The sequence below is a fragment of the Eubalaena glacialis genome, chromosome 19 (genome assembly GCF_028564815.1).
Source record: "Eubalaena glacialis isolate mEubGla1 chromosome 19, mEubGla1.1.hap2.+ XY, whole genome shotgun sequence".
In the NCBI taxonomy this organism is placed as follows: Eukaryota; Metazoa; Chordata; class Mammalia; order Artiodactyla; family Balaenidae; genus Eubalaena; species Eubalaena glacialis.
The window spans coordinates 26,738,774-26,765,618 of record NC_083734.1 but is presented as its reverse complement, the minus strand read 5'-3'; the positions used below and the strand labels follow the sequence as shown (position 1 = coordinate 26,765,618).

General features: G+C 37.9%; 1 protein-coding gene across 1 annotated transcript in view; it reads right to left on the bottom strand.

The window, feature by feature from the left end:
• The window catches only part of RNF43 (ring finger protein 43), a 60,937-nt gene extending 35,523 nt beyond the window's left edge, over positions 1 to 25,414 (bottom strand). The window contains exon 1 of the mRNA XM_061175182.1: positions 24,832 to 25,414. Coding sequence (XP_061031165.1) covers positions 24,832 to 25,083 — 252 coding nt within the window. The 5' untranslated portion in view covers positions 25,084 to 25,414. The remainder of the gene's footprint in view (positions 1 to 24,831) is intronic.
• Between the last annotated feature and the right edge of the window lie 1,431 nt (positions 25,415 to 26,845).

Below are 26,845 nucleotides of genomic sequence, written 5' to 3'. Positions count from 1 at the left end.
TTAAGATGATTAGAATAAGTTGTGCTTGGTTTTCCTGCACCATCTTCTGGTACCAGAACGCTCAATGGGAAGACAGGTCCATATCTCCACCTCTGCAAAATTCTACTTACCAGAATAATTCTAAAAGAGACTTCCTGATTTCATTCACCAAACACCTAGAACACTCAGTATGTGCCTAGCAAAATTAGCAATTCAATGAAAAAGGCAAAAGACAATGGATGAGAAACATGAAGGAAAAGAGGTCAATTTTTTAAAAGTTACTGAAAAAAGTTTTCTCACAGAATTTGAAAGGAGTTTCCCTGATCAGCCTTGTCCACACTGCTGTGAACTCCAGTAGAAACTCAGTGTATACCATATTTGGCACTTATAAATGCTCATGGTGGTACTTATCTCTAGTATATGCCTGGTATTATCTTAAAAGTCTCAATTAGTAAGTACCTTGAGGGCAGGAATGTTTGTAATCTTTACGTTCCTTTGGGCTCAGCATTGTGTCTTGCACTTAGGGTCTAGTAATACTGAATAACTTTAAAGCTAGTTGGAGGCATGAGGTACACTGAGGACCAATCTTAAAATCAATTTGGAGTAAAGGGACAACAAAAAGGTGAATGGTTAGGTTGTAAAGCTTTCAAAACATGAATGTGGGTAGGAAAATTGAGCTGAAAAATGAAATTTCCGATCCCAGGTGATATAATTCCTTCCCCACTATTTACTCCTGGTCAAGGTTTGTTGGGGTTTCTTCTTTTTTTTTTTTTTTTCCTTCCAGCATCTTCCAGGTGCGGAACAAAAGGAAATGAATGATTGAGTTATTGCTCCAATGCTGAAAGTTTGAAAGGCAGTCATTGGAGCAGGTTCCACTGTCCATCCCGGTGTGGCTTAGGCCTTGGTGGCTGTGCACAGAGCACCGTGGCTCCAGTGGCCCCAGTGGGGGCCAGTGCTGGATGCCTGGCTGCTAAGCAAGAGAGATGAAAGGCTTCTTCTAATATAATAACTGACGGCCTCTCAGTGCCGTTTGAACTGTTTACAGACTGAGTTAACGATTACAGGCAATGTGTGTCTTGGCTAGGTGCCCGAATTTGTTACCCACCCATCAGATGTTATCAAAGAGCCCTTCCATGCCTGGCTGGAGTCCTTCCAAATCACCTCACAGAGATGCCGACACAGAAGCAGGAGTGTTCAGAATGTGCTCTCTCTCCTGAGGCCACAGCAAGAAAGTTAAGAGTATCAGACATGAATTAGGTGCTGAGGGGGCTGAGTTTCCAGGAGTGCTCAGGACTGGGAAAGGGTCAAGGTCAGCTCTGGGGCCAGGAGAAACAGATTCTTTTCTAAGCAGTTTAGGAGGTGTACAGCTGACAGCTAGAGGATAATGCCGTAGGGAAACAAGGCCTTGAGCTGAAGCAGAAATCTGCACTACCACACGATACAGAAGCCTCGAAGACAGAAGATCTGTAAGGCTGGATTTATTATTATGGGGTAGCACACAGAGGAGGGAGGACAGCATATTGTTTTTTTCTGAGAGCAATGTACAACTTGAAAAAGAACATCACCTAGAGACTAAGATAGAATGAGAGACTTCAAAAATGATAGTAAATAAAGTTAGGGGGAGCTAAGGGTGACCCTCGTTATTAGGGTGACTCCCAAGAGACTGGCGTCTGTTTGAACATTATCAAAATGTTTTTCACACAAGTACGTATGAGTTTCAATATGAGTATTAATCATAAAATACAATGGGAAACCAGCTAGCTTATGATAGAGAAATAGACTTAACACCAATAATGCCAGAAAAGCTTTTTGGGGTCAGCATATATTAAAGAGCACTCAAACCAGGGAACATTGAGTCTAATTATTATCTAATTATATGTTAACTTATGGATTCCAAAGGAAGAGAGTAGAAGTTTTGACTATTTCTTTTTTTTATTATAAATAAATTTATTTATTTATTTATTTTTGGCTGCGTTGGGTCTTCGTTGCTGCGCGCGGGCTTTCTCTAGTTGTGTTGCACGGGCTTCTCATTGTGGTGGCTTCTTTTGTTGCGGAGCACAGGCTCTAGGTGCATGGGCTTCAGTAGTTGTGGCACGTGGGCTCAGTAGTTGTGGCTCGCAGGCTCTAGAGCACAGGCTCGGTAGTTGTGGCGCACAGGCTTAGTTGCTCTGCGGCATGTGGGATCTTCCCGGACCAGGGCTCAAACCTGTGTCTCCTGCATTGGCAGGCGGATTCTTAACCACTGCTCCACCAGGGAAGCCCCTTGACTCTTTCTTTTTTTTTTTTATTTTTAATTTATTTATTTATTTATGGCTGTGTTGGGTCTTCGTTGCTGCGTGAGGGCTTTCTCTAGTTGCGGTGAGCAGGGGCTACTCTTCATTGCGGTGCATAGGCTTCTTACTGCAGTGGCTTCTCTTGTTGCGGAGCACAGGCTCTAGGCGCACGGGCTCCAGTAGTTGTGGCACGTGGGCTCAGTAGTTGTGGCTCGAGGGCTCAGTAGTTGTGGTTTGCGGGCTCTAGAGTGTAGGCTCAGTAGTTGTGGCTCACGGGCTTAGTTGCTCTGCTGCATGTGGGATCTTCCCGGACCAGGGCCTGAACCCGTGTCCCCTGCATTGGCAGGCGGATTCTTAACTACTGCGCCACTAGGGAAGTCCCTATTTCTTTATTAAGTACCTGTTGGCCTCTGAATACATTTGAAAGTAGAATAAATGGCAACTAAGACCTAGAAGTCTAAAGCCAATATATGATAGTTGCCCATTCACCCCAAACCTATTATCACTACTACAACTCTCTCAAAGAGGAATACCTGTCTTCAAAATCTAAGGAGGGGTTATATGGGTTTTTTATTTCCATACATGGTCTGACACTGAGGGAGCAGACAACATAAAACTTATCACAAAATGCTCTCACAAGAAAATTTGGGGACAGTGGATGCAATTCCTGCTCTTTTATCCATGTATAATATTATAACAATATTATATATACATATATATATATACACGTATATATATGAAATCATTATTACATTGTGTTTCCTTGAATTCCTTTGCTGCTTCTGTTGGCTATGGCTGTTTTCTTCTCCTGTCCTAACTTGCTGGTAATGTTGCTATTATGGAGCAAGGAGTGACCCGCCCTGTGTAGTGGAAGACAGGCCTTCATGTTCAAAGACTATTCTTCAGACTACCTACCTTGAGGTGGAGATAAACTTGACATTACTATTTTGATTACAGTGTAGGTCAGGAAACTGACTGATTTGATTTTTGAGATTCATTGTAACGTTTTACATTTTCTACAAGACCACAACCCATGTGCATTTACTGGCACCATGCCTTGAATAGAAACACAATTGGATATTGTTGGGTTGCTCCTACCTACTGGGGATACCCTTGTCTCCTAGGGAAAGATTAGAGTTCATTTTGACTTTTAGAATGCAAATCGAAATCTTGGTTGCACTGAAATTGTCGAAAGAATATGAGTCAGTAGTAAACTTGAGAGGTAACACTACAAAAGTAAATCCTCTCAATTGATGGTGAATTTTATGAAGAAACTCCAGACAATCCCTTAGAATCTAGCCCCAAACACTTCTAGAAAAATAGCTTCAAGAGGGAAGAAAACATGTCTCTAGCCTCTCTGTATTGATGGTTATCAAAGACTTGACATCAGCTAGAATGAAGAAAAATAATGCGTCGGATATTACACAAATGGAGAGAAATCATTTACAAAGTTATTAGAGAAACAGAAGAAATCAAGTGAGCAAGAACTTAGAGTTCTTTTGCAGTTTTGAAATATGCAGAACACGACAGTTCAACAATCCTTCTCACACAGCATAGGTGAAAGTCTACCTAGAGTGTTTACTATCCCCTGCTTAGAGCCCTTACTTTGTAAAGGAGATTAATACACAAGAAGTTCAAAGCAGCCAACAAAAGGAAAGAAGGACTTGAGGAGATGATTCACAGTGGAAGGGCAAGGGCCACCTAGATGAATACCTTAGAGGATAACAACAGGAAGGCTATAGTGCAACAGTTACCTCCCCAGTAACTGGGCTGCTCCAGATGCACTGGCTCCATGGAACCCCAGCTGCATCTTTGAACTTTAGGACTCTTTGAGGAAATGGCTCCTTTTCATCTTCCCAATTCCTCTCACCTTCAGGGTTTTGAAAATCTATGGAGGCTCAATGGTTCAGCTATTTTACAGATATTCCACCTTATCTAGAGAGCTGAAACTCTACCACAGGGTTCTCCAAAGTGGGGCACGGTGCTGAGCAGGCAAGTATAGCAAGAGGAAAACAATGTTCCTTATCAGGTTTCCATATAGTAGGTTTGTTTGGACAGACTGACAATATATGGAAAATAGATAAGAAACACTGATTTCCTTCTTCACGAGAATACTACTACTACCTCTCTGCCTCAGTACCTAGTGAAACTAGCAAATATTAAACAGGAACTGAAATTCCTTTGGGGAAAAATATAAAGTAATGGCTCTGAGGGAACCAAATAGTCTGTCAGGGCATGACCTACCTATCCAAAGATTATGGAAAGGGTATCGTCAATGTGAGGCAATACGTGATGGTAAGTTCCCTAGCTTTAAACATACACATGACTCAGTTATTTCAGAGGTCTGGATCCATGGTAAGATGCATCCAAACCTACTATCATAGCAACAGCTATGAAATTATTTCTCCTTTTGAGGGACAGTTTATTACAGTGTACACTTGAACTTCTACAGATAGTCACAGTTCCCTGATAAGTAAATCGACCATGGCAGTGAAATCAGAAAGCTATAAAACACAAAAATCTGAGAAACATCCTTTTGCAAGGAAGATCATGTAACTTAGTCTCTCACCATAAAGACCAAGTGTTAAACTCAAAAAAAAAAAAGATGAGACTGGTTTTGCAGCTTGAGAAAGAAAAGAAATGTGGTTTCTCTAGCTAAAAGTTTTCTAGATGATGCAGGAACTGCTGCTTAGAAACTACTTTCTAAACAAACTGCAAAGGGATGACTATAAACATTTCGTCAACATATTACAATAAAATCCTCTAGGAAGCTGCCTTACCATTAAGGATAGAGAAAACCGCAGATGCTGTGATTTCAGTTCTTCTCTTTCATTTTCTGTATTTTGTAATTTTCTCTAAAAACTAAGCTTTCGTTTGATAGGCAGGGAAAAAGGATCATTTTCTGATGGGAAGACACAGCTGTCAGCATGTAATCTGGCATGCAGTTGCCTGTTAATGCAGCCTGCAGAAAACAGATGAACAATGGCAGCAACACACCAACTTGTTCAACGAAATGATGGCTATTTGATGGCATTCACTGAACACATACAGTGAACCTGGTGCAGTACATGACATAGAAGGGAACAGACCTGGTCATCAAAATCCCAACTGAATAAGACCAATGTAATATGGAGGATACAAAAGTGGTAACCTTTCATAGTGAGAAGAGGCATTTTATCTGACAGTGGGCACAGATTTTTTTGGTAGTCCCAAAATGAAAATGAGAGAAAGAAAACAGAAGGAACATCATGTAGGTTAAAATTCTTAAGAAGAGAGACAGCCAACACAACTGAGGTGAGATGAGTGAGCAGAACACAAAAGAGAAGAAACTCAGCTCCAACGTGCTAAATTTGAGACAAGTCTGAAACAGAAAGTTTGTGAAGAGATCAGACCTAATTTTTTTCTGCTAAGTGATATTAACTAAAATTATAAGTGGAAGAGGAAGCTTCTGGGAAGAGAATACAGAGGGGGGACTGTCCTAAAGTTATCCATTTTGCATGTGACCATCCTCTCAATAGGCAAAATTTCAAAGGCCAGATAATTAATTTGGCTTAAGGGTCTCCAAAGGCAGCTGTTTTCAGAGATTGATCCAAGGTTTGCTTAAAGGAAGTAGTTTCCCCTAAAGGACTGAAAATGAGTGTTTATGTGTATATCATACAAACATATACATTACCATAGTAGTTTCAGGGTGGTTGCTTTTGCATAAAGCTAAACATGATGTTAATGTCAAATAATTTTCTATTCGTGGTTAACATGATATATACCACCCTCATCTTCAATTTCTGTTGAGTTCCTTTGGTTCTGATGGAAAATTTCAATTTTTTTTCCTACTTTACATTTATTTGGTGACATCTAAGCTGAGAAATAAAAAAATCTGTGTGTCTACGTATAGATGCTGAAATTGGGGTAGGAACTGAAGAAAACAAACTCAATTGAAAACCTAGAGGGGAAAAATATATGTGTGTATGAGCAAATTTGACTGTAGGATAAGCATTTAAAATCTAAAACAAATAAACAATTCATTAACTAGAGTTATGAAGAATGTGCCCACTTTTTTTTTTTTTACAACACAACACAGTAACCCCACAAACTCAAAAAAAAAAAAAAAGAGTGATAATTCTACTCAATTCTCAAATAGAACTGCCAGTCAGGGGACAGGATATTCTGATTAGCACAAGTTCTTGAATATAGAAGGCACAAAATAAAACGTTGTGATTTATTCAGACTTCCAAAAGACCAGAAGGAAGTCCTTTTAAATTCAATCTGTACTATTGAAACCCTTTCTAAAATGTATTGGTACTGGGAATTCCCTGGTGGTCCAGTGGTTAGGACTCGGCGCTTTCACAGCCGGGGCCCAGGTTCAATCCCTGGTTGGGGAACTAAGATCCTGCAGGCCAAGGTGCAAATAAGTAAAATGTATTGGTACACACTATCACTTAAATACATTATACTGAACATAATTTAGCCTTTATTTAGTATCTTTGGTATCTTGTAACACTACAAGGATATCATTATGGTCATTTTTAGCATGAAATAATTTACATTCTGATGTACAAGAAGCTGGAACTTATCGTGTCCCTAGGAAGTACCTATATTATTTCCAGAAGTTCTTACAGTATTTGCTTTTTAGATCCTTTATATCTGCTTCATTCTTTCAATTTATCTCTAATTCATAAGCACAGTACAGAAAAAAATCCTAGTTAATTTGGTATTTATTCTATTTAATGAAAAATCTCCTTTAAAACTCTGGTTCCAAGGTAGGGAATAGAATTGGAAAAAAAAAAATCAAATGATCAGATACTAAATTAAGTTTGCCACCAACATTGCCAAACTTGAACAACAGGTATCCAAAGATAGAAACCTCAACTGTTCATTTTAAACACATTTTCAGGCATTCCACCCAGAAAAAATGGAGGCTAGCAGTCATTCATTCTTAACACCATATTGCTTAGGATCTCAAGACTTTGTCCAACAGCCTCAATAAATGTATAAAGATATCAAGAGGTAAAGGTCAAAAAAGGAACTAAGAACATCAAACAAGACCGCTGGAAGTGACCCAAAACATCACATGCTGGGCTTTCCTTTTTAATGATAATGACAGTGATACTGAATGTTTATCCATGTCTTTATTTCAAAGAGCTTCAAATGCTTTGCAGACATCTCTCACTAATTTTTATTAGGCCTTGAGAAGAAAATAGTTTTCCCCAAGAAGTACCTTCAGAGAAGGATGTTTCCCAAAACCAATAGAAGGGAAAACATTTGCCTCTCTCCATCTTCCCCCATACGCACTTGCCTCCTGACTCCCACTATGTCCCACTGTGATTGAAATGGATTATAATACCATGCAAGTGTTGAAAGGATAATAATGGTAATTGAGTTTGTTTCTAAAAGAGTTATAAGCTATGTGTGTTTAATCATAACAGGGAACAGGTAAGTAGAAAAGATGAGAAAACCCATAATTACCTTTATCCCATTATTTACCTTTTTTGGGGGGAGGCTTCAAATTGGTAAAGTTACAGTATGGAATACAGATTTTCTATACAGCATAATATTAGTCCCTGAGATGACTCAATGATGATCTTTACCTGAAAATGATTCCCAGGCCACAAATATTTGATAGGTGCTATGACTGAAACTATTTATTCTCATTTTGATCTAATACTTCTCAGATGGGGAACTGGGAGTCTCGGGGACTTGTGGGATAATTTCCAAGCAGGCTACAGAACCTCATCTGCTGAGCTTCAAAGAACAACATGTTGAGACCAGCACAATACAAGTATAATGAACTGGGTGAATTAGTTTCCCTGATAATCCCGAACTCCTTCCCTTCTAGCCCTTGGAAAATTGCTACAAAGCTGGACAGCTGAAGCTTCAGCATTCTGAGCAATTGTTTCAGGGTAGCAGCCATTAAAGAAACACTCCAAAATTTCAAAAAATGAAAATGTAAAAGTGATGTGTAACATGGCTCTAGGATCCCTCTGACTCTGAGAAGTAAAAACTTAGAAAGTAGCTGTTTTGCGCTGTGTCGGTGATTATTACCTCATTGACCATGGAAGGAAGGTAATGGGCTTACCAATGTGCAAAGGTCCAGGGAGGGCAAGTGATTCACCACAGCACAAACAAGGCAGTTACAGAACTTAAGTTCCCACCCTAGAACCTCTACACTATTAGTCATTCTCTAAGTCACCAAGGCTACCTGTTATTACATTATGGTTAATTTAATCAGCTTTTTTGGCCCACAAAATTTTTAATCTAAAGCTTTGTCTTCTTAGCTACATAAAAAAACAAATAGCCTTGCTTAGTTATTTTAGGATAATGCCAAATTGAATTCAAACAGGTTAACTGAGCCTAAATCAACAACCCTCAAACCTAATAATATTTCTTACAGTAATTAGGTGAATAAGAAAGAGCTTGGGACTTCCCTGGTGGTACAGTGGTTAAGAATCTGCCTGCCACTGGAGGGGACATGGGTTTGAGCCCTGGTCTGGGAAGATTCCACATGCCGCAGAGCAACTAAGCCCGTGTGCCACAACTACTGAGCCCAGGCTCTAGAGCCAGCGAGCCACGACTACTGAGCCCGTGCACCTAGAGCCCATGCTCCGCAACAAGAGAAGCCACCGCAATGAGAAGTCGGCGCACTGAAACGAAGAGTAGCCCCCGCTCACTGCAACTAGAGAAAGCCCATATGCAGCAACAAAGACCCAACACAGCCGTAAACAAACAAACAAATAAATAAATAAATAAATAAGAAAGAGCTTAAGGGACTTCCCTGGCGGTCCAGTGGTTAAGACTTCGCCTTCCAATGCAGGGGTGCGGGTTTTAACCCTGGTCGGGGAGCTAAGATCCCACATGCCTCGTGGCCAAAAAACCAAAACATAAAACAGAAGCAATATTGTAACAAATTCAATAAAGACATTAAAAGTGGTCCACATCAAAAAAAAATCTTTAAAAAAAAAAAAAAGAAAGAGCTCAAGTCCAATTACTATTAATAACAATACTACCTTACATTTGCAATTTTCAAAGACAGTTCTCATACATTATTTCATTTCAGGTAGGCAGGCTATTTATTACTATTATCCCCATTTTACTCATGAGGACACAGACTCAAAGAGGTTAAGCAATTTTCCTTAAGGTCACAAAGCTAAGAAGGATCAGAGCTGAGACTGAAACACAGGACTACTGAGAGCTCTTTTCACTGTAGGATGCTGCCACTCATTTTAGAATGCATTTTGTGCCTTATTATCATATCATCATATGTGGATACTGTACAGAGAGCACTATTTGGTGGGCATATTATCTTCAATTACCTGATTGGCGATAAAAATTATGTGCTTAGGCCAGAAGGCCTCCAGCTATACATAAAGTTAGAAGATAATGAAGTAACTCTACCCTAAGGGAACCCAAGAAACACTCTGATAATTCAAAAGGAGAAAAGTCCTCATCCAGGAAGTTAGATTGCTTCCACAACAGCTGCCTAATCAGAGAGCATTCAACTGGTAGCCCATAGGGTAACTTACATTTCTGGGAAAAGGAAAAAGAAGGAGGAACAATGGTGGCTTCTCACTCCTGGAAACGCTGCCTGGTGTTCTGACTTCAGAGATATGCTCCTGATCTCCTTTAGGTAGATCATACTCTCCTTCATGCATACTAGGTGCATAACTGCACAGGACAATTTGCAAATAATAAAATACCAAATGATTCATCATCATTAATAGAGTATCACAAAAATCTTGATAACCAAGTGGACCAGAAAGTTTCATCTCCTCCATTTGATAAGTAGTAAAATAATCATTGAATGCGATGCAAAAGACTACCTTTGAAGTCAATGGGAGGGTTTCCCTGGTGGCACAGTGGTTAAGAATCCGCCTGCCAATGCAGGGGACACGGGTTCAAGCCCTGGTCCGGGAAGATCTCACATGCCGTGGAGCAACTAAGCCCATGCGCCACAACTACTGAGCCTGCTCTCTAGGGCCCGCGAGCCACAACTACTGAGCCTGCATGCCACAACTACTGAAGCCCATGGGCCTAGAGCCCACGCTCTGCAACAAGAGAAGCCACTGCAATGAGAAGTCCGCGCACCGCAACTGGAGAAAGCCCACGTGCAGCAACAAAGACCCAAGGCAGCCAAAAATAAATAAATAAATAAATTTATAAATTAAAAAAAAAAAAGTCAACGGGAGAACTAGTACTAGTACTGAACTAGTACTGAATTGGGACATCCAAGTCCCAATTTGGGTTGTATGCACCCACTGTTCGGGTGCCAACTACTATAGTTTCAGGGTAGAGGTTGGCAACAGGAGAAAATCAGATCTTCTGGCAGCACTTACAAGGCAGGTGCAGTCATAAAGAACTTGACTTTGGATTCCATTGTCTCTGTCAGGACAGGTGGTTTGGTAGAAGTATGGAATCCTGCCAGACAGGCTCCAATTCAAAATTCCCTTTAGAAAACAAAACAATAAAAATGGAAGCAAAATGCCAAATCCTGTTCCATACCTTGAAGATTGTTATTGCTTGAAAAACTAGGGCATTTTCTATAATAATGTTAATTTGGTTCAAGCATACACCAACTCAGGAGAAAGGAGATGACTAGAATGAAAGGTCAGTTTCAGGTTGTGCTCTTCCCTTATAGCTCAAGTTCCTATTTATTCCCGTATATAAGTTAAAGGGACACGCTTACATTTCAGTGAATTTTCTCCATATACTCTTAGTGTTTAAAAAACCTGAAAATTACAATCTACTATTTGCATAGGAGTAGCACAGGCAAGTTAGTACTACTGAGAGTGGAATAAAAACCTTTGGCAAAAAAAAAAAAAAAAAAACCTTTGGCAAATCCTGCCTACCCCACACGATCCTGACTTACTTTCCTAGCACTATAAACTAGTGCACTTAAAGTTTTGTGAGCATCATCAGTTGATGAGTCCATCAAAGAGACTGTATTTCTCTAAAAAAAACTACAGCATGTTAGTTCAGAACACGGTAAAATATAAAGGATTGTTTCTGGTGGCAAGGACAGAGAACTGACATTTTTACCAGGTTTGTCTTCAGGACAAGACTTTGTGATTGATGATGTAGGCTCCTAACCGCAAGGACACCACAGGAAGGCTCCGAGGAAGAGTACTCAGAGAATCCTTGCGGGGGCACTGTAGCTGCCACTATTGAAACTGTGAGCATTTTTGGTCTTCCTGGAATTGTATTTCCAACCACTACTTTGTGGTTGCTATGAAGGGATAGAAAGAGATTGGAAGTCTTCTAGAGCACATACTCTTTTCTGTTCATAACCACAGAGCCAAGATCAAAATAACAAGAATGTTCTTTGCCCAGGGCATAATTCTGCCTAAATCTGCCCTATCTATCACTTTATTTTTCCTAATTCTTGTTTTTGGTGTTGTTAATCTGCCCTAGGAAGGAAAGTTAATGTATAAATGGATTCCAGAAAAACTTGAAAAACTTCGTGGATTCAGAGAAGGATATTTAAGAAGGAGCCATAATCTGAGAACAAGGCCCTATAAATGTCCCGAAGTGCAAGAACCAAAATATCAAGTGAATCATTGTTCTTACCCAGAAAATAATTTTTTGAAGTTACAGTCTTAATTCTCCCTAACTGATAAATTCTTCCTATTCAGGCCCAAGAGATAAGACTATGAAGCTGGTACTTAACATGGTTGTGCCTTTTTACGCCTGACTCAACCAAACAGTTTAAATCCAGAAGTAAGTTCCTCCTTCATTTACCTGCCAAGACCTGAGGTCAGGCCCTCAGGGTGCTGAGGGTTTCCTTTGTGGGAGAAAATGACACCAACAGCACCTCGGAGACAGTAGGGAATGTAGGGAATGTGGCTCCCAACATTGGTCATATATTATCAACTGCCCTGGGAGAAGCCCCAAATTCCCAAGAGTTGAAGTATTGAAGGTTAAAAAAGAGGTTTTTTGTTTGTTTCAATAGATTTTGATGTTCCCTAATATCAGGTTTTAAAAGGGTAGGTGGAGTACGGGTACCTCTTCCCTTGGTAAGAACCTCAAGAACCAAACATAACAGGAGTTAAGTCCAGATAGAGCTGCTCAACTCATTTGTATCTTACTGGGGTATATGCAACCAAGGAAAAATAGAGACTTAGTTATATTAGGCTCTCTCCCAGCTCTGAAATAAGTATATTCTTTGGGGGACTTGCTAATGTTGCAAGTTTGCATTCAAAATAAATTCTAGGCACTCACATAATCCCCCAGTCTCCTCCAAACTTTCTTTGATGTCCAACAACTAAGGACAAGGATCTTTGATTATAAAACAATTTCTTTGGTTGGAAGAAAATTCTTTGCAGGGCGTGAACAGCAGGAGAAAGAAAAGATTTTTCTGAAGTGCAAACTAGTTGGAAACCCCCTGGGGAAAGAATCTGATTCCCAGTCTTTGAGAGGAATGGGCCTGCCTGTACAAGCTGCCTCTGCTGCAGGCCTCTAAGAAGGCGCTTTTGTGTCTACTGTATGGCCCTCAGCAACAGCACGGCAGCCCTTCTCTTTTTTTTTGCCAGCGGAAGTTTTCCAACTCTGGGGATACACAATGCAGAAAGTCACGGTTTAATAACAAGGCACAGTTACTAATCAGATGGCCCCATTTCCACTCCTCCCAGATGCCTCCAGATGCTTACTTACTGAAGCTCTAACCCTCAGCTCCACACATGAACACCTATCAGCTTTTCTGAAATCTTATTTCTAATGTAACTATTCAACTTATTTCTAATAATTCAACTTTACAAATTATTTTAGGATCAGATTCATCATCCTCCTTCTACTACTACAGCTCTAGGTTACCTCTGGCTTCTTCAAGCCTTTCCAAAGGTTCAGATTCACTTAGATGTAGGTTCGTGATGGAAGTCAGTGTGGTTTGGTCACTGGGACGGACAGCCTTGATGAAGGATTTAGAATAAGGGTCCTCAATCCACTGCACATATTTTAAAATATAAAACTCCAGAGAAAAAGTCCTTTTTGTGTGTGTTAATCGAATGTAAACATAGTATAGGACCAAAGGACTAGAAGTGCAACTGAGTCTGGTGCTTAGTTTTCCTACTAATTTGTTGTGTGACCTTAAGGAATTTGGTCAGATTTTTTGTACCACCTACCAAATCAATTTTATCTCAGGGAAAAGAAATAAATAAGCAAGTTACATGTCCCTTTTGTATAATAAGTCTATTTCTGAAATAAGTATAACCTCTAAGTGTCTACAGCTGGAAAGGAACTTAAAGATCATTTACTTACCCCACCAACCCTATCCCAACAGATGAAAGGTTAAGTGCCTTGCTTTTACCTTTTAAATGGTCATGAGGCACCTATGGACTTTTCATATATCCAAAGGGAGACAACTAAATTTCAAATAATGTCCAATGACAATAAAAATATGTGACGTATACCATACAGTTTCCTAACTTCACAGCAGGTAATAATCTAATGTTTTTGTCATAGCAGACAGGTATATTCTTCTTGAGTTGGTCTCTATAGCCCTCATATTATACTATAACCAACCCAAGAGAATGGGAACAACAGATAATAATGACTAAAGTCAATAATAATAATAATAATAAAAACCTTGGTACTGAAATAAGTTTTCTAAATAGAGAAGATATTCAAATACTTTTCACCTTCTACATAGTCTTAGTATTTATTTTTTCCTTTATGCAGTTTACAAAGAATTAAAACAAGCCAGTTAGATTATCAATTCAAACAGAACTCCCAATGTGTTCAATTCTGTTTAAAGCTAAATTTTCTGTTTTAATTTTACTACAACTTAACAGAAACTTCTCGTACATTTTAGAAAGTCAGTTTGCAATTTCAAAAGAAAGCCATGGTGTTTAGTTATTTGGACTTCTACAGAAAATGCTACTGATGAGCATTATACATACAGGAATATTTTTACAGGCAATATTATAACCTATACTTAACTGATAAAAGTGAAAATTAGAAGGTATGACTGTTTGGGTTGTAGTTGTCCTCTAGATTTAAGCTCCTTGAAGTTGCCTGGGTTAAAATTTTACGGGTTTTGTTTATTTTTTTCTTCAGTCATAGGGGATCTTGAGACAGAATCACCACAGTCATTTGAATGACTCCTGAGAAAATGAAAATTGGCACCCTAATGCATTTATGCCTGCACTTCTTGTTTGGCATTCATCACATACTGATTTCCGCTGTTGAAGGTATATCTCCTCAGTTGGACTAGGCTAGGATGCTGTTCTTTGTATTCCCACAGGACCTGCCACAGCATTTGGTACACAGTAGGAGACCCACAGTATAAGACATGGAGAGACTCCAGTGCACCCCGCAATCTCGGTAAGTTTCCTGGCCTAGACTTTATAAAGAGCCTCTGTTGCTTTGAGGAGACAATCCAGGACAAAAGGCCACCTGGTGCAGTGAGTCTATGGCGTAAATTACTTTATGCATATGCACCATGTAAAGTAATGCTAAATTGCAGCAAGGTATTTTTTTGTTTGTTCCTTTGTTTTAAAGTATGCCTTCTAGTTGACTAGGGATCAAAGAGGAGAGAGACCCTACGGCACTCCATATCTTCTTAATGGAATGTTCAGGGGGAAAATCTCTGCCAACATCTTCTTTTTAATCTTCCTGCAACGACCAAAAAAAGTTTAAAATATATAAATAAGGTTTGCTAAAAATGCTGGCCAGTAAGATATGGTAGTAGATTGGCAGTTCTTTGACTGGCAAACCACTAATCTCTCTGGGTTTACTTCTTCATCTGTAAAATGAAATGATTGGATTAGGTGTTTTTCCTAGCTTGAAACTTGATGATTATATTTTACAAACGGAATAGCCTGTGCCTCTGCTCTCCCACCCAAAACTGTATTTTACCCCAGGTATGGAAAACTGAAGAGGACCTAATTCCAGTAAAAGGCCAATAAAGTCCTTCACAAAATTAAAAAGAACTTGGCCACAAGATTCTTAAAGTCAGATAACCAATATGATTCTAAGTAGAAGATATAAAAGTGAAAGAACATGAAACCTGAACCATGTAAAAGATTTCTTTTTAAGAGTGGATAATTCATAAGACTGTAGAAAATAGTTTAGGTGAAAAAAGAATGGAAATCTGTAATCATTTTTTAGGAAATAGCAAGATCAGTAGGCATAAAACATAAGGCCTTCAGTCTCATCCAAATTATTCTACAGAAATAACAATAGCAACAGTGTTTCTCAATTATCTTATATTTATATATGCACAATAGTACCCTTTTGATATAATAGCATGCACAAAATTGATAGGTACATGATAACTGAATATGCTATTTAAAATTACAGTAGTATATGGTTGATTTCCATCATAACAGAAGTATTCTAAATTTTTAAAAAACGAACAGGGGTCTTGAAGATAGTTACGCTGCCATCTTGAACAAGGACCACTGCTTTAGATTTAGGGATCAGAGTATCTAAATAATCTAATTATTATCCAGGAAAAATGTGGTACATTGTGTTTACAATTTAAAAAACCCTAATTTAAATCACTTTGATTATTTTGGTGTTTTTGAATATGCAATTTAAACACAAACTCTAATATATTAAAAAGTATCAAACAAAACAAAATGAACTCTAATGTTTAAAACCCAGATAAAAATAAGAGTATGTAAAGTAGCTTATCTGTTATTTAAAAACAAACAAGCAAGAAACAATAAACTTTTTAAAAAAGATTCAAAGTTTTCTATTATAGCAAACAGAAATTGAAGGGCCCAAGGAATCCTACACCTTAGGAGAAGCAATGGAGTCTAAAGGACAGAAGACAAACTGATGGAAAGTAACCAAAGTTAGCTCATTTTACAGCCTCTGTTCTCTGACTTCAGTAACCATATAAACACATAAAGCCACAATTGTTCTACTTATGTCAAAACAAATTAGGAAAATATCTTTTATTCTTGTGGGCCTTTCAGTGAAACCACCATGATGAAGGGCTGTAAGCATTTCTTGAGTTGATGCAGTTTCACCTAATATTTGGAGAGCACAATCCCTTTACTACACTATATATAAGCAGAGCTTTGTCAGATACCAATTTTTATATCTAAGGTCATCTTAGGTCAGGCTAACCTTCTTATAATTGCACTGTAATATTGTTGTCTGTTTGACTTCTAGTAATGTACACAAATACTTTTTAAATTAAGTAAACTGAGGGTAAATTAGTTTTGAGAATTTGGTTTCATTTCTTGAAATAATTGGGATTATTCTAGGATAACAGCTCTTAATCTGGTGTCCTTAGATTCCTACATGTGTCTCAGAGATTCTCTCAACTCACTGAGATTTTATGCAAAATTGTACATTAAGTACATATGGTCAATAACGTTCAGCACATTCTCAAAGGGGCCAGTGACCGCCCCCCCCCCCCCCCGCCCCACCAAATAGTTTAGGGGAAAAAAGAATGGAAAAAAAAAGATTGAAAACCACTGTGTTAGGGTATCTCAAAATTAGAATTGGGAATCACAGGCCTAAGGACTAAGAAGGTGAGGTCCTTTGGATACATGCTAATATCTTAAAATCACAGATTTTAAATCAGTACCCCAATCCATTTTTCTTGGAAAATCAGAATTTTCTTTGTTTTTTAACATCTTTATTGGAGTATAATTGCTTTGCAATGGTGTGTTAGTTTCTGCTGTATAACAAAGTGAATCAGCATATACATATATCCCCATATCTCCTCCCTCTTGCGTCTCCCTCCCACCCTCCCTATCCCACCCTTCTTGGTGGACACAAAGCACCAAGCTTATCTCCCTGTGCTATGCAGCTGCTTCCCACTAGCCATCTATTTTACATTTGGTAGTGTATATATGTCCATGCCACTCTCTCACTTCGTCCCAGCTTACCCTTCCCCATCCCTGTGTCCTCAAGTCCATTCTCTACGTCTGCGTCTTTAGAATTTTCTAAAAAGTAGGGGTTGGGCTAGTTATTAAACTAAATAAGTGCTGGGTAAAGGAGCGCCTCAAACATATTGATTATAGCCATATTTACAATTTGAAAATGACAATCAAGGAGACACTATGCTGTCAGTAAGTCAGAGAAATAAAGGAATACAGCATGCTCTATCAAACACAAAGCACTCAAAATAATTGACTTCACAATATACTTTAAAAAATGTGATGAGATATAAATAAATCTGCTTCATCCTAGAGTTATGTCCAACTTATCACAGCCACTCAGCACCACCATAATGTTCCTTATATTCGTTCTATAAATATTTATTGAGTACCTACTGTGTCAAAGGCACTGTCTAAGTAATACTAAAGCCCTATTCCCAAAAAGCTCTGAACTAAAGAGACCAAATCCCTGCTTTCACAGAGCTCATAGTCTACTGAGGGGAGGCAGACAACTATAAAAGTATGTCACATGGCAGTAAGTTTATAAAGAAAAATAAAGCAGGGAAGGAGAATATAAGCCCTAGGGGGAATAGGAAGAGTCCTTCGGAATTGGATGGTCTAGGAAGGCCTCACTGAGAAGGTATATTTGACACGGGGTTGATATTTGAGACTGAGAGAAGAAAATACCCAGGGTATAAGTGGGACTAGTAAGTGGAAAGGCCCTGAGGTGGTAATAGTCTTGGTTTAACTGAAGGACAACAAGGAGGTCAGGGTGACTGGAGTAGAGTGAGGGGAGAGGAGGTAAAAGGTTCAGGTGCCAGGCCAGATCCTGAAGGGTCTTATAGGTCACTGTAAAGACCCTGGCTTGTTCTCTAACAATTCTCAAAAGAACAATGAATGCAGGTCAGAGAGTTAGCTCAGAGGGCTTTTTGAGACATAAAGTTGGCAAACTGCTTCACCAATAGCTTTTAAACTGAATTGTCAAACTGAGCAACATCGGTCCAAATAGAGGATATCTCAGCCACTGACAATATTTTAGCTTTTGAGGATTTCCCTGAGAAATCCACATCCTTGGATAACTTAAAAAGTGGATTACTAGTCTATCTCCTGCAAAGCACACTGGGTCCATCTCTATGCAACTTTCTTCTAAGATAATTAACTTGCTTTCTCTCTCCCATTGTTTCCTTTTCTATAAAATGGAGTATCACCTGTATTTGGTTTGCAAGTATTTGTGAATCATTTTAAGCTTCTTGGAAGAACACTGCTACATAAATTCGATGGAACATCATCATCACACACTTCTCTGACAATACCCTGCTACCAATTCTGGTTCCTGACAGAACATTTGTAACAGTACATTGCTCATTTATAACATCTTTTTTCCTCTACTGTACTTCGTAATTTGAAGGGAGTTAAGAGGAGGGAAAAAAAGCACACAAAAGTTCCAATAAACACTGTCCAGTGAATGAAATGTAAAGCCTTTTTATTAAAAACAAAAACTATGGTTTTTGACAATCATAGTTATGTTTGACAAACATAGTTAAAAAACTATGGCTAATTTGTAGATAAAGAAAATTACAACACACACACACACACACACACACACAGACACAGACACAGAGTTTACCACAAAAACCAAGGAAATGCGTACCCCTAGAATCAGCTCAAAGGACACTAAATAGCCTGATAGGGGCAATAACCAAGGGCACAGCTCATTCATTACCTCCTATTAACCACAGAGATTAATGAATTTGAACTTACAACAATTTTGCTGGATTTCCACATGAAGTATGGAACTATTATATACACAAATTTGCCTGATAGGTACTTTTATATAAATGAGATATCTCCTTAACTTGAAAAATTATCATTAAAAATATTCTGCAGCTTTCTTCTCTCTTCTGGGTGCCATGCTTCTAACAACAAAGCCATATCAAGAAGGCTCTGAGCTGGGATCGTAGAAGGCAAGCACCTAAGATTGCTTGTGTGCACAGAGGATTTACATCTGATGGTGTACTTCTGACTACATTCCAAAGTCAATTATAAATTAGCTGAATTTTCTGCACCGCCATTAACATAAATAACAAAGGGTTGACTGTACCTTGAATATTTATACTTCTTTTAAAGGCTGGCCTCAAAGCAAAATCACAAAATCTTTGAAATCTCTGCTTCCAAGGAACTCTAACAGTTAGATGCATACTATGACAGTTAGATGCACACTATTTCAAAGTTTATTATTTCAGGTTCCCATATAAGATAACTTACCACAGACTGTTATAAAATGAAAAGAAAGGTAATGAAAGTTGTTCCACTCAAAGGGAAATACTAAGTAAATAAACATTCTGATTTGTAAATATCTTTGTAAATGAAACACAAATGAGAGAAATAGAAGAAACACAGAGATTATTAGAAGTTAGCAGATTATTAGAAGTTAACTATATATTATATAGTTTGGATCAATTGCAGAGAATAGTGCTCATCAGTTTCATTCCTTTCTATTCTGGAAATAAATTCATCATTTAGACAAAGCCTACACTGGTGTTTTGTTCATCTTTGGCATTCGTAGATGTACAGAATTTTATTTTTTTTAAGTCTTTATTGAATTTATTACAATATTGCTTCTGTTTTATGTTCTGGTTTTTTTGGCCACGAGGCATGTGGGATCTTAGCTCCCCGACCAGGGATCAAACCCACACCAACTGCATTGGAAGGCGAAGTCTTAACCACTAGACCACCAGGGAAGTCCCTGTACAGAATTTTAGAGTTAGAAAAGCATGAGCTCTGGGGTTCAAGTTCCAGCTATGCCCCCTACTATTAGATCTTGGCAAATAGCTTTGAGCCTCACTTTGAGCCTCAGTTTCTTTACCTATAACATGTAAAAATAAAAGTACTGTATTCCTACTGTATGATATCACTTCTATGTGGAATCTAAAAAATACAACAAACTAGTGAATATAACAAAAAAAAAAAAGAAGCAGACTCACAGATATAGAGAACAAACTAGTGGCTACCAGTGGGAAGAGGGAAGGGGGGAGGGGCAGAATAGGGGTAGGGGATTAAGAGGTACAAACTGCTATGTATTATAAAATAAGCTACAAGGATATATTGTACAACACAGGGAATATAGCCAATATTTTATAATAACTATAAATGGAGTATAACCTTCAAAAATTGTGAATCACTATATTGTACACCTGTAACTTATATAATATTGTACATTAACTATACTTCAATTAAACAAATCTGCCCTAATCTTAAAAAAAAAAAGTACTGTATTTCTCTCATGAAGGTATTACAAGGATTCAATGAGTTAATACATGTGAAGTGCATAGCACAAGTTCAGTTTTACAGATGGGAAATCTAAAGCCTAGAAAGGTAAAAAACTATTTTGTCCCAAATCACCCAACTACTTAGTGGCAGAGTCAAAGCTAAAAGTCAAGTCCCTTTAGTCACAGTTTAGTCACTTTGTCAACTACAGTTTGCTATAAAGCATTGTCTCTCTGGCTTTGGCCAACACTTTAATAATTATAAAGTTTTCTCTTCCTCCCGAAATAATTAATTTCAGGCCCTGACTACAAATAAAGTGAAAATGGAAAGATGGGATAACTATGTGTTGACTAATAGGTAAATGAAGGGGCAAGCAGAGACATTGTGCAAGGGGGAATTTGTCCAGGAGGTGTTCACTGCTACTGGCCAAACGCTGCACTACCACAGCTCCCATTGTAGGTCTGAAGCCTCAGGGCAGCACATTCTAATCTTGATCATAACTTTAACCTGGAGTCTAAGAAAATCCAGGACAACCAGCTCAGCAGGAAGAGTGTGATAGTTAAAGAATCGGTGACCTCTCCTGCGCTACACAAAGATCCTCTCGCTCTTCTGCTTTGAGAAGAAGGAAGATTAATTTGAGTTGTCCCTCTAAGTAACAGTTATTAATAAAGAACAAGAATTGAGAAAGAAAATAGGACTGTAATCATTTTTAGAAGTGGTAGCAACAATATCACTTAGAAATAATATAAACAAATGTTGATAAGAGGTAAACAAACCAGAAAACTGGACAATGAGACAATGCATAAGCTCCAGCTCATTTTCCTTCTACAATGGTATAAACCAGGAGAAGAAGAATTAGTCAAATGAACAGTCAAAATAGTAAGAATAATAGTAAAATCACTATCATTTAGTCCTCTTTATCAGTCACTGCCAAGTAATTAGGAGATCCCTGAAAGTTTCCTTGACATGGATTTTTTTGTGTGTGTCTCCCACATTCTCTCTTTTTTTTCTTCTTGAGATATAATTGACATATAACACTATATTAGTTTTAGGTATATAACATGATTTGATATATGTATACTATATATATAGTGAAATGATCACCACAATAAGCTTAGTTAACATCCATCATTACTCATAATTACAAAAAAAATTTTTGGACATGGATTTTTGAGGGCTAGTTAGGGAAATACTGAGGCAGAATAGTGGTGGAAGGTTATCCTAAATATAAAAATTCAATGGGAAACAAAGATTTAAAAAGTAGAAAGAAATCAGAGGAGAGGGAGAGACAGGATTTTGGCAAACGTAGGGGAAACCTAAGAAGTAGACACTTTAAAGACAATGGCAAAGCCGCACAGGGATTTGAAATGATATGGTAGTGCAAAGAAGCAGCTCTTGGGCAAAATAGAAAGGAAAGCAATATAATTTGGTCAGGGCTAAGATGGGGAGTTTTGAAATGGAAAAGAGAAGACTTGAGAAATGAAAGGAATACAGCCAAGGCAACATTTCCTCTTCTATTTTGACTTTCTTCTAGTACTTTAAAGAGAATATTATAATTTAAGACTCTGAACATATCTTGTACAATGGATGTAACTGTTGGTAAAGAGAAACCTAAGTACAAAGAGTGAGGAATAAGAATCAGGACAAAAATTCACCAAGGCCTGGCCTTGTATATACAGCCATCAGATGAAGCTGAGACAAGCAAAATTATTTTAGAGACACGTCTATGGCCTATTTTATTATTAAGCAAATTCGGGGCACATTGTCATGGGATGTTTCTCTTTGTCTAAGGAAAATTAAAATTGTAATACAAATGAAAATCCAGTTAATTTGGTCCTTATGAAAAAGTACATACCCTGAAATAGTTGAACAAAATGTAAAGAAATGTCAGAATTTCTGAAACTCTCTGGAAATTCCAGAAACCACAACAAGGTCATTATGATTTTTTTAAATCACTGTTCTCATAACTTTACATTTCCCAATGCATAGCATGCCCAATTTTACAAAGACCTGACTGCATCTTTGAAGATAATCAAACTTAACAGGCAGCTAGAATAATTCATAGGTAGAAGGATACACAGAATTATCCAAAATTCTGCAAAGCCAACAGAGAAGATTGCCTTTAGTTCTGTGACACCAGGGGACAGATATCCATCAAGAAAGCTAAAGTGCAGCAAAGCACAGCTCTAGGACATTTAAACAGAACTTCAGTTGAGTGGAAGGCTTGGTTAACCACAGTTGAGTAAACCTGTGTTGCAGTGTAATCTGATAAGGAACAAACAGCATGGATTCTAGAAGTGTAAACCATGTGTCCCTAACATGCTAGACTTCTTTGAAAGAGTTAATCAAATAGTGGATAAAAATGAACTGAGACATAGCATCCAAAAGTTTTTTTTTTTTTTTAAATAGAGTCTCTCATAAGAGGTTATTAAGAAAATTTAGTAATTACTGTAAATTAAAAATTGATTAATAGAAAATAAACCAGGACCAATACTGAAAGTCTCCAGAGATTAATACTAGGCTAGTGTACAAATTTATTAATGACCTAGAAGAAGCTTGTATGGAGAGAAAAGGTGAAGAAAGACTGAAAATTGCCAATGATGCAAACTATCTATTGGAAAGCCTGGAAAGGCCTTGCTAAATAATAGAAACAATGAAATTCCCTCTTCACAAAGTAAAGAATCAATACTTAAAGTACACTGATAGATTCAAAGTTAATAGGTTAAAAAAAATAAAATAAAAAGATTAAGCAACACTTACCAGAGTGAGAAAAAGGGCAAAATAAGAGAAGATATGATACAGACTGACAAGGTAATAAATGGCAGAGAATGCCAGCTAGTATCTCTTATATACCTTTTCCTTTATGAATACACAGAAACTTTATGTGGAGCTTTATGATAATAGAAGACAAAACATTTAAAATAAAAGACACTATTTTATGCAGCATATAATTAACCCATTGAACATGCTGCCACAGGACATTAATAAGACACAAAGCTTAGCATGGTTCCCAAAGACCTCAGAGCCTCCAGAATATGGTTCTATAGTAAAATTACTTAGGGCAAAAAATTACAATGGAGCACATACCTCATGCCTCAAGGTATAAACTAGGCAAGGTCAGGATGGAAGTTTCCTTTCCAATTGTTATATTCAAAATGATTTATGGTTTCAACTTTTAAATATTCCTAATTCTATCCTAAAGTTCAAATTAAGTGAATAGACTCTTATCCAAAAATTCTTACACTATTTTTTCCAGATATACTCTTTTTGCCTGTTTATTTTTCTAAATAGCAGAGCCTTCCTTTTCACCCAATTCTTCTTCCACTTCACTTATCCCACCTTCAAAATATTGCCTAAGAAGTGATCATGAAGAGCCACTAAGTCATATATGTAAAAATCCGTGTTTGGCAAAGAGAGTTCTATAATTTGTTAAATTTTCTCATCTTTTTCCTCTCAGTGGACAAAAATTAAAATTCATACAATATTTTGGTTCTGTTTATGTCACAAAATAAAAATCTGAGCTTAGATGCTGAGATGAATGATATTTAACATTTTTCACCTGTGACTAAGAGCTACAGCAAGAAATGTCCTTTTATAAAATGAATTTTAATCAATAAGCAACATAATTTTATAGAGTAAGATACCAGAATGCCACATGAAAAAGGTAGAGCCCTCAAGGCTCTATCTTCACCATGGGGAATGAGCAAGTCATCTATGAAATGCTATGGCCTCAGTCAGTTCATACACTAAACACATAAAGAGTAGGCTATGAATGAGTTATAGGCAAAATTCACAACCTGAAAGCCTAAGAAACTGTGTCTGAAAAACTTTGTGGGTCAATAAAAAACAGATGTTAAATTTAAAATTTTTGAAAATAATAAAATTATGTGTAGACAAGACCAAAGTGATCAGGAGGCAAGTTTACACCTTGTGTCCATTTTGTAATCTAGCCCTCTCCATTTTGGGTTTAGCAATAGGGTGCCACACGTGGTATAAGGCCAGCCGTAGCATTCAAGCTTGACTGAATTTTAAAAGTGACACACTGATCAAATCTGTTCCAAGGACATTCTAGAATTTCAGGGTGCTACTGACCATTAAAATCAACCTCCTCGGTGCTCACTTCAAATCTAAACATGATGTAAAGTACAATCCTCGAGTTAATTAAATACAAGCCCATATATTTCATCTATAAAAAAAATAGTGTCCAGAATATATCACTTGCAAAGAAAGGTCTTATTATGTAATGCAGTGTAGTACGAGAGTTAAAAATAAGCAGATGATCTTATAAAATACAGGATTTATATGTTTCTTCTCTAGTTTAAAATAAGGATTTGCTTTAGAAGGCCAATAAAGTAATATGCTTAACAAGATGAAACAAACAGAAAGCTAAGCAGCAGAGCCCTTGTATGGAATTTGGTTTGGCAGACAAAAGAAGAAAGGCATATTTCAAACAGATGGAAAGTGAAAAATAATAAAGTCATCCTTACCTGCATTAATTTTCCTTCTGCTGGAGTTATGTCAGCAACACCAGCAAACACACCTTCCAAAGTGAGATTCAGTTTTCCTGTGGGGTCCATTTTCAAGGGGATCACTCTGATAATAGCTTTCTGCTCAGCTGATCTTTCAGACTCCACTGCTGCTGCCAGGACCAGTCCTGTGCGTCCAAAGCCTGCCTGCAGGGTAGCCATCAGCAGCCAGGGCCAGAGGGCAGCCAGCTGTAGCTGGTGGCCACCACTCATGCTACCAGCTGCAGCAATGCACTTCGGCCATACATACTGCTTCCACTAGCTAACACCAAACACAGGTTCCTAGATCCAGACAAACGGAGGAAAAGAAACTTATGCTTCAGTTTCAGAAAGCTGAGTCGTGGTTTTGGCCCTTCCTTTCTCTAAAGTATATTCCCAAGAACAGGTGGTATTCCTGATCTGGCAGGGAAGAAGGTATTTTCAGCCTACTTCTGCTTCAGGTATGTCATTTTCTCCCATCTTCACTATGATTAGTAAAGATATTGCCGCTTCTCTTTGGAATTTTCAATTTTGCTTGAGGTTGAATGTCACATCCTGAATTTTAATTATGTCAGATCACTTGGTGCTGGTCTTCCATATGCATCAAGTTCTCGGGCCACTAAACCCAATGTTAATGAACAAAACAAGGCAAAGTAAACGACTAAGGCCATGCATCAAAGGTGAGAGTGGAAAAACTCCAGCTCAGAAAACGAAGAGATGGTCCTTTAAAGCCACAAAATTCGTCAACGGTAAAAGACTAAAGATCACAGAATTTTTTCTTAAAAAATGGGGAAGGAGAGGAAACAATATTTCAGGCCACACCTTGAGAGATGTCCAAAGATGTTACAACATGTATTCATAAAAGTTTCAACATTAAACTGCATTTCATTGTAGCCAAAGTTCCAGGCCCATTGAACTTACAACACTTTTCATGAACTTAAATATACTATGATTTTTAGATTTTCTACCTAGATTTGCCTGTAAACTAGGTGCTAATTTATATGTCTTCACATAGTCACAGGATAAACCTGAGCATCACAAGCTTTTCCAACTTTCATAATTAGAAGAATATTTGAAAATGTTGGCTTTCCAATTATTTTTCCCAGTTGACATTCATATTTCTATCTTTATTTTCCCTTCTCTCTTAGGGATTCCAGCTTTTATGCTCCTGCTTGAGAATGCCAAGCACTTTGATTTCCCATGAGATGCTTTTGGAAACTACTTTATTATCCAGATCTTATAATCTGTAATTTTCTAGGTTCATAAGTAAAACAAAGGACTATTCCTAACACACTTTCAAATTCCTTGAGGGGGTGGGGAATAAAGGGGGGGAGTAAGGAGGTGATTAGTCTACAGGCTCTAAGTAGAACACGCTGAAAAAGTAAAAATAAACCTGAGTAGAGTAGATCTGTGCTATTTCTAGGCACACTTCAGAATTTGGGTCTTTGTACAAACAAAGTCTTATTCTAAGATTTCAAAATGTGCACCCTTAAGTAAATACAAATGCACTTCAACCACAAAGCCCACTGTGTTCAGAGGTCAAGTTAAAAAATCTTATTAAGTCTTCAGAATAAGTGCTGAAAAGCCAAGCAATGGAACATGAACCTGTGATATAGATTCTTTTCTTTCGCTGAGGCAGAGGGAGAAAAAAAAAAGAATTTCGAAAGAAATCTGCAAACCTGTTGTGCTGTCAGGCCCACTGGAATCCACGGGGGTGAAACAAATTCAATTATGCTTTTATAGATCCTGCTCAAAAAAAAAGGTTTCAACTGCTTAACCAAGTACAGCTCATTCTTCCACCTTCTTACTCTGCAACCAAACCAAGTGCCCCACACTGCAGCTAGGTGCCGAGAAATTCCGCAGCCCGAAAAAATAATCCATGCAGGTCAAAGGCAGAAACTTACTCCAAGGTTAGAGCTACTGTCCCCAAGAACTCTAAAAACACTTCTAGAGGATCCAAAACCATTTCTGAAATCTCCTTTCTAACAAAAGTCCT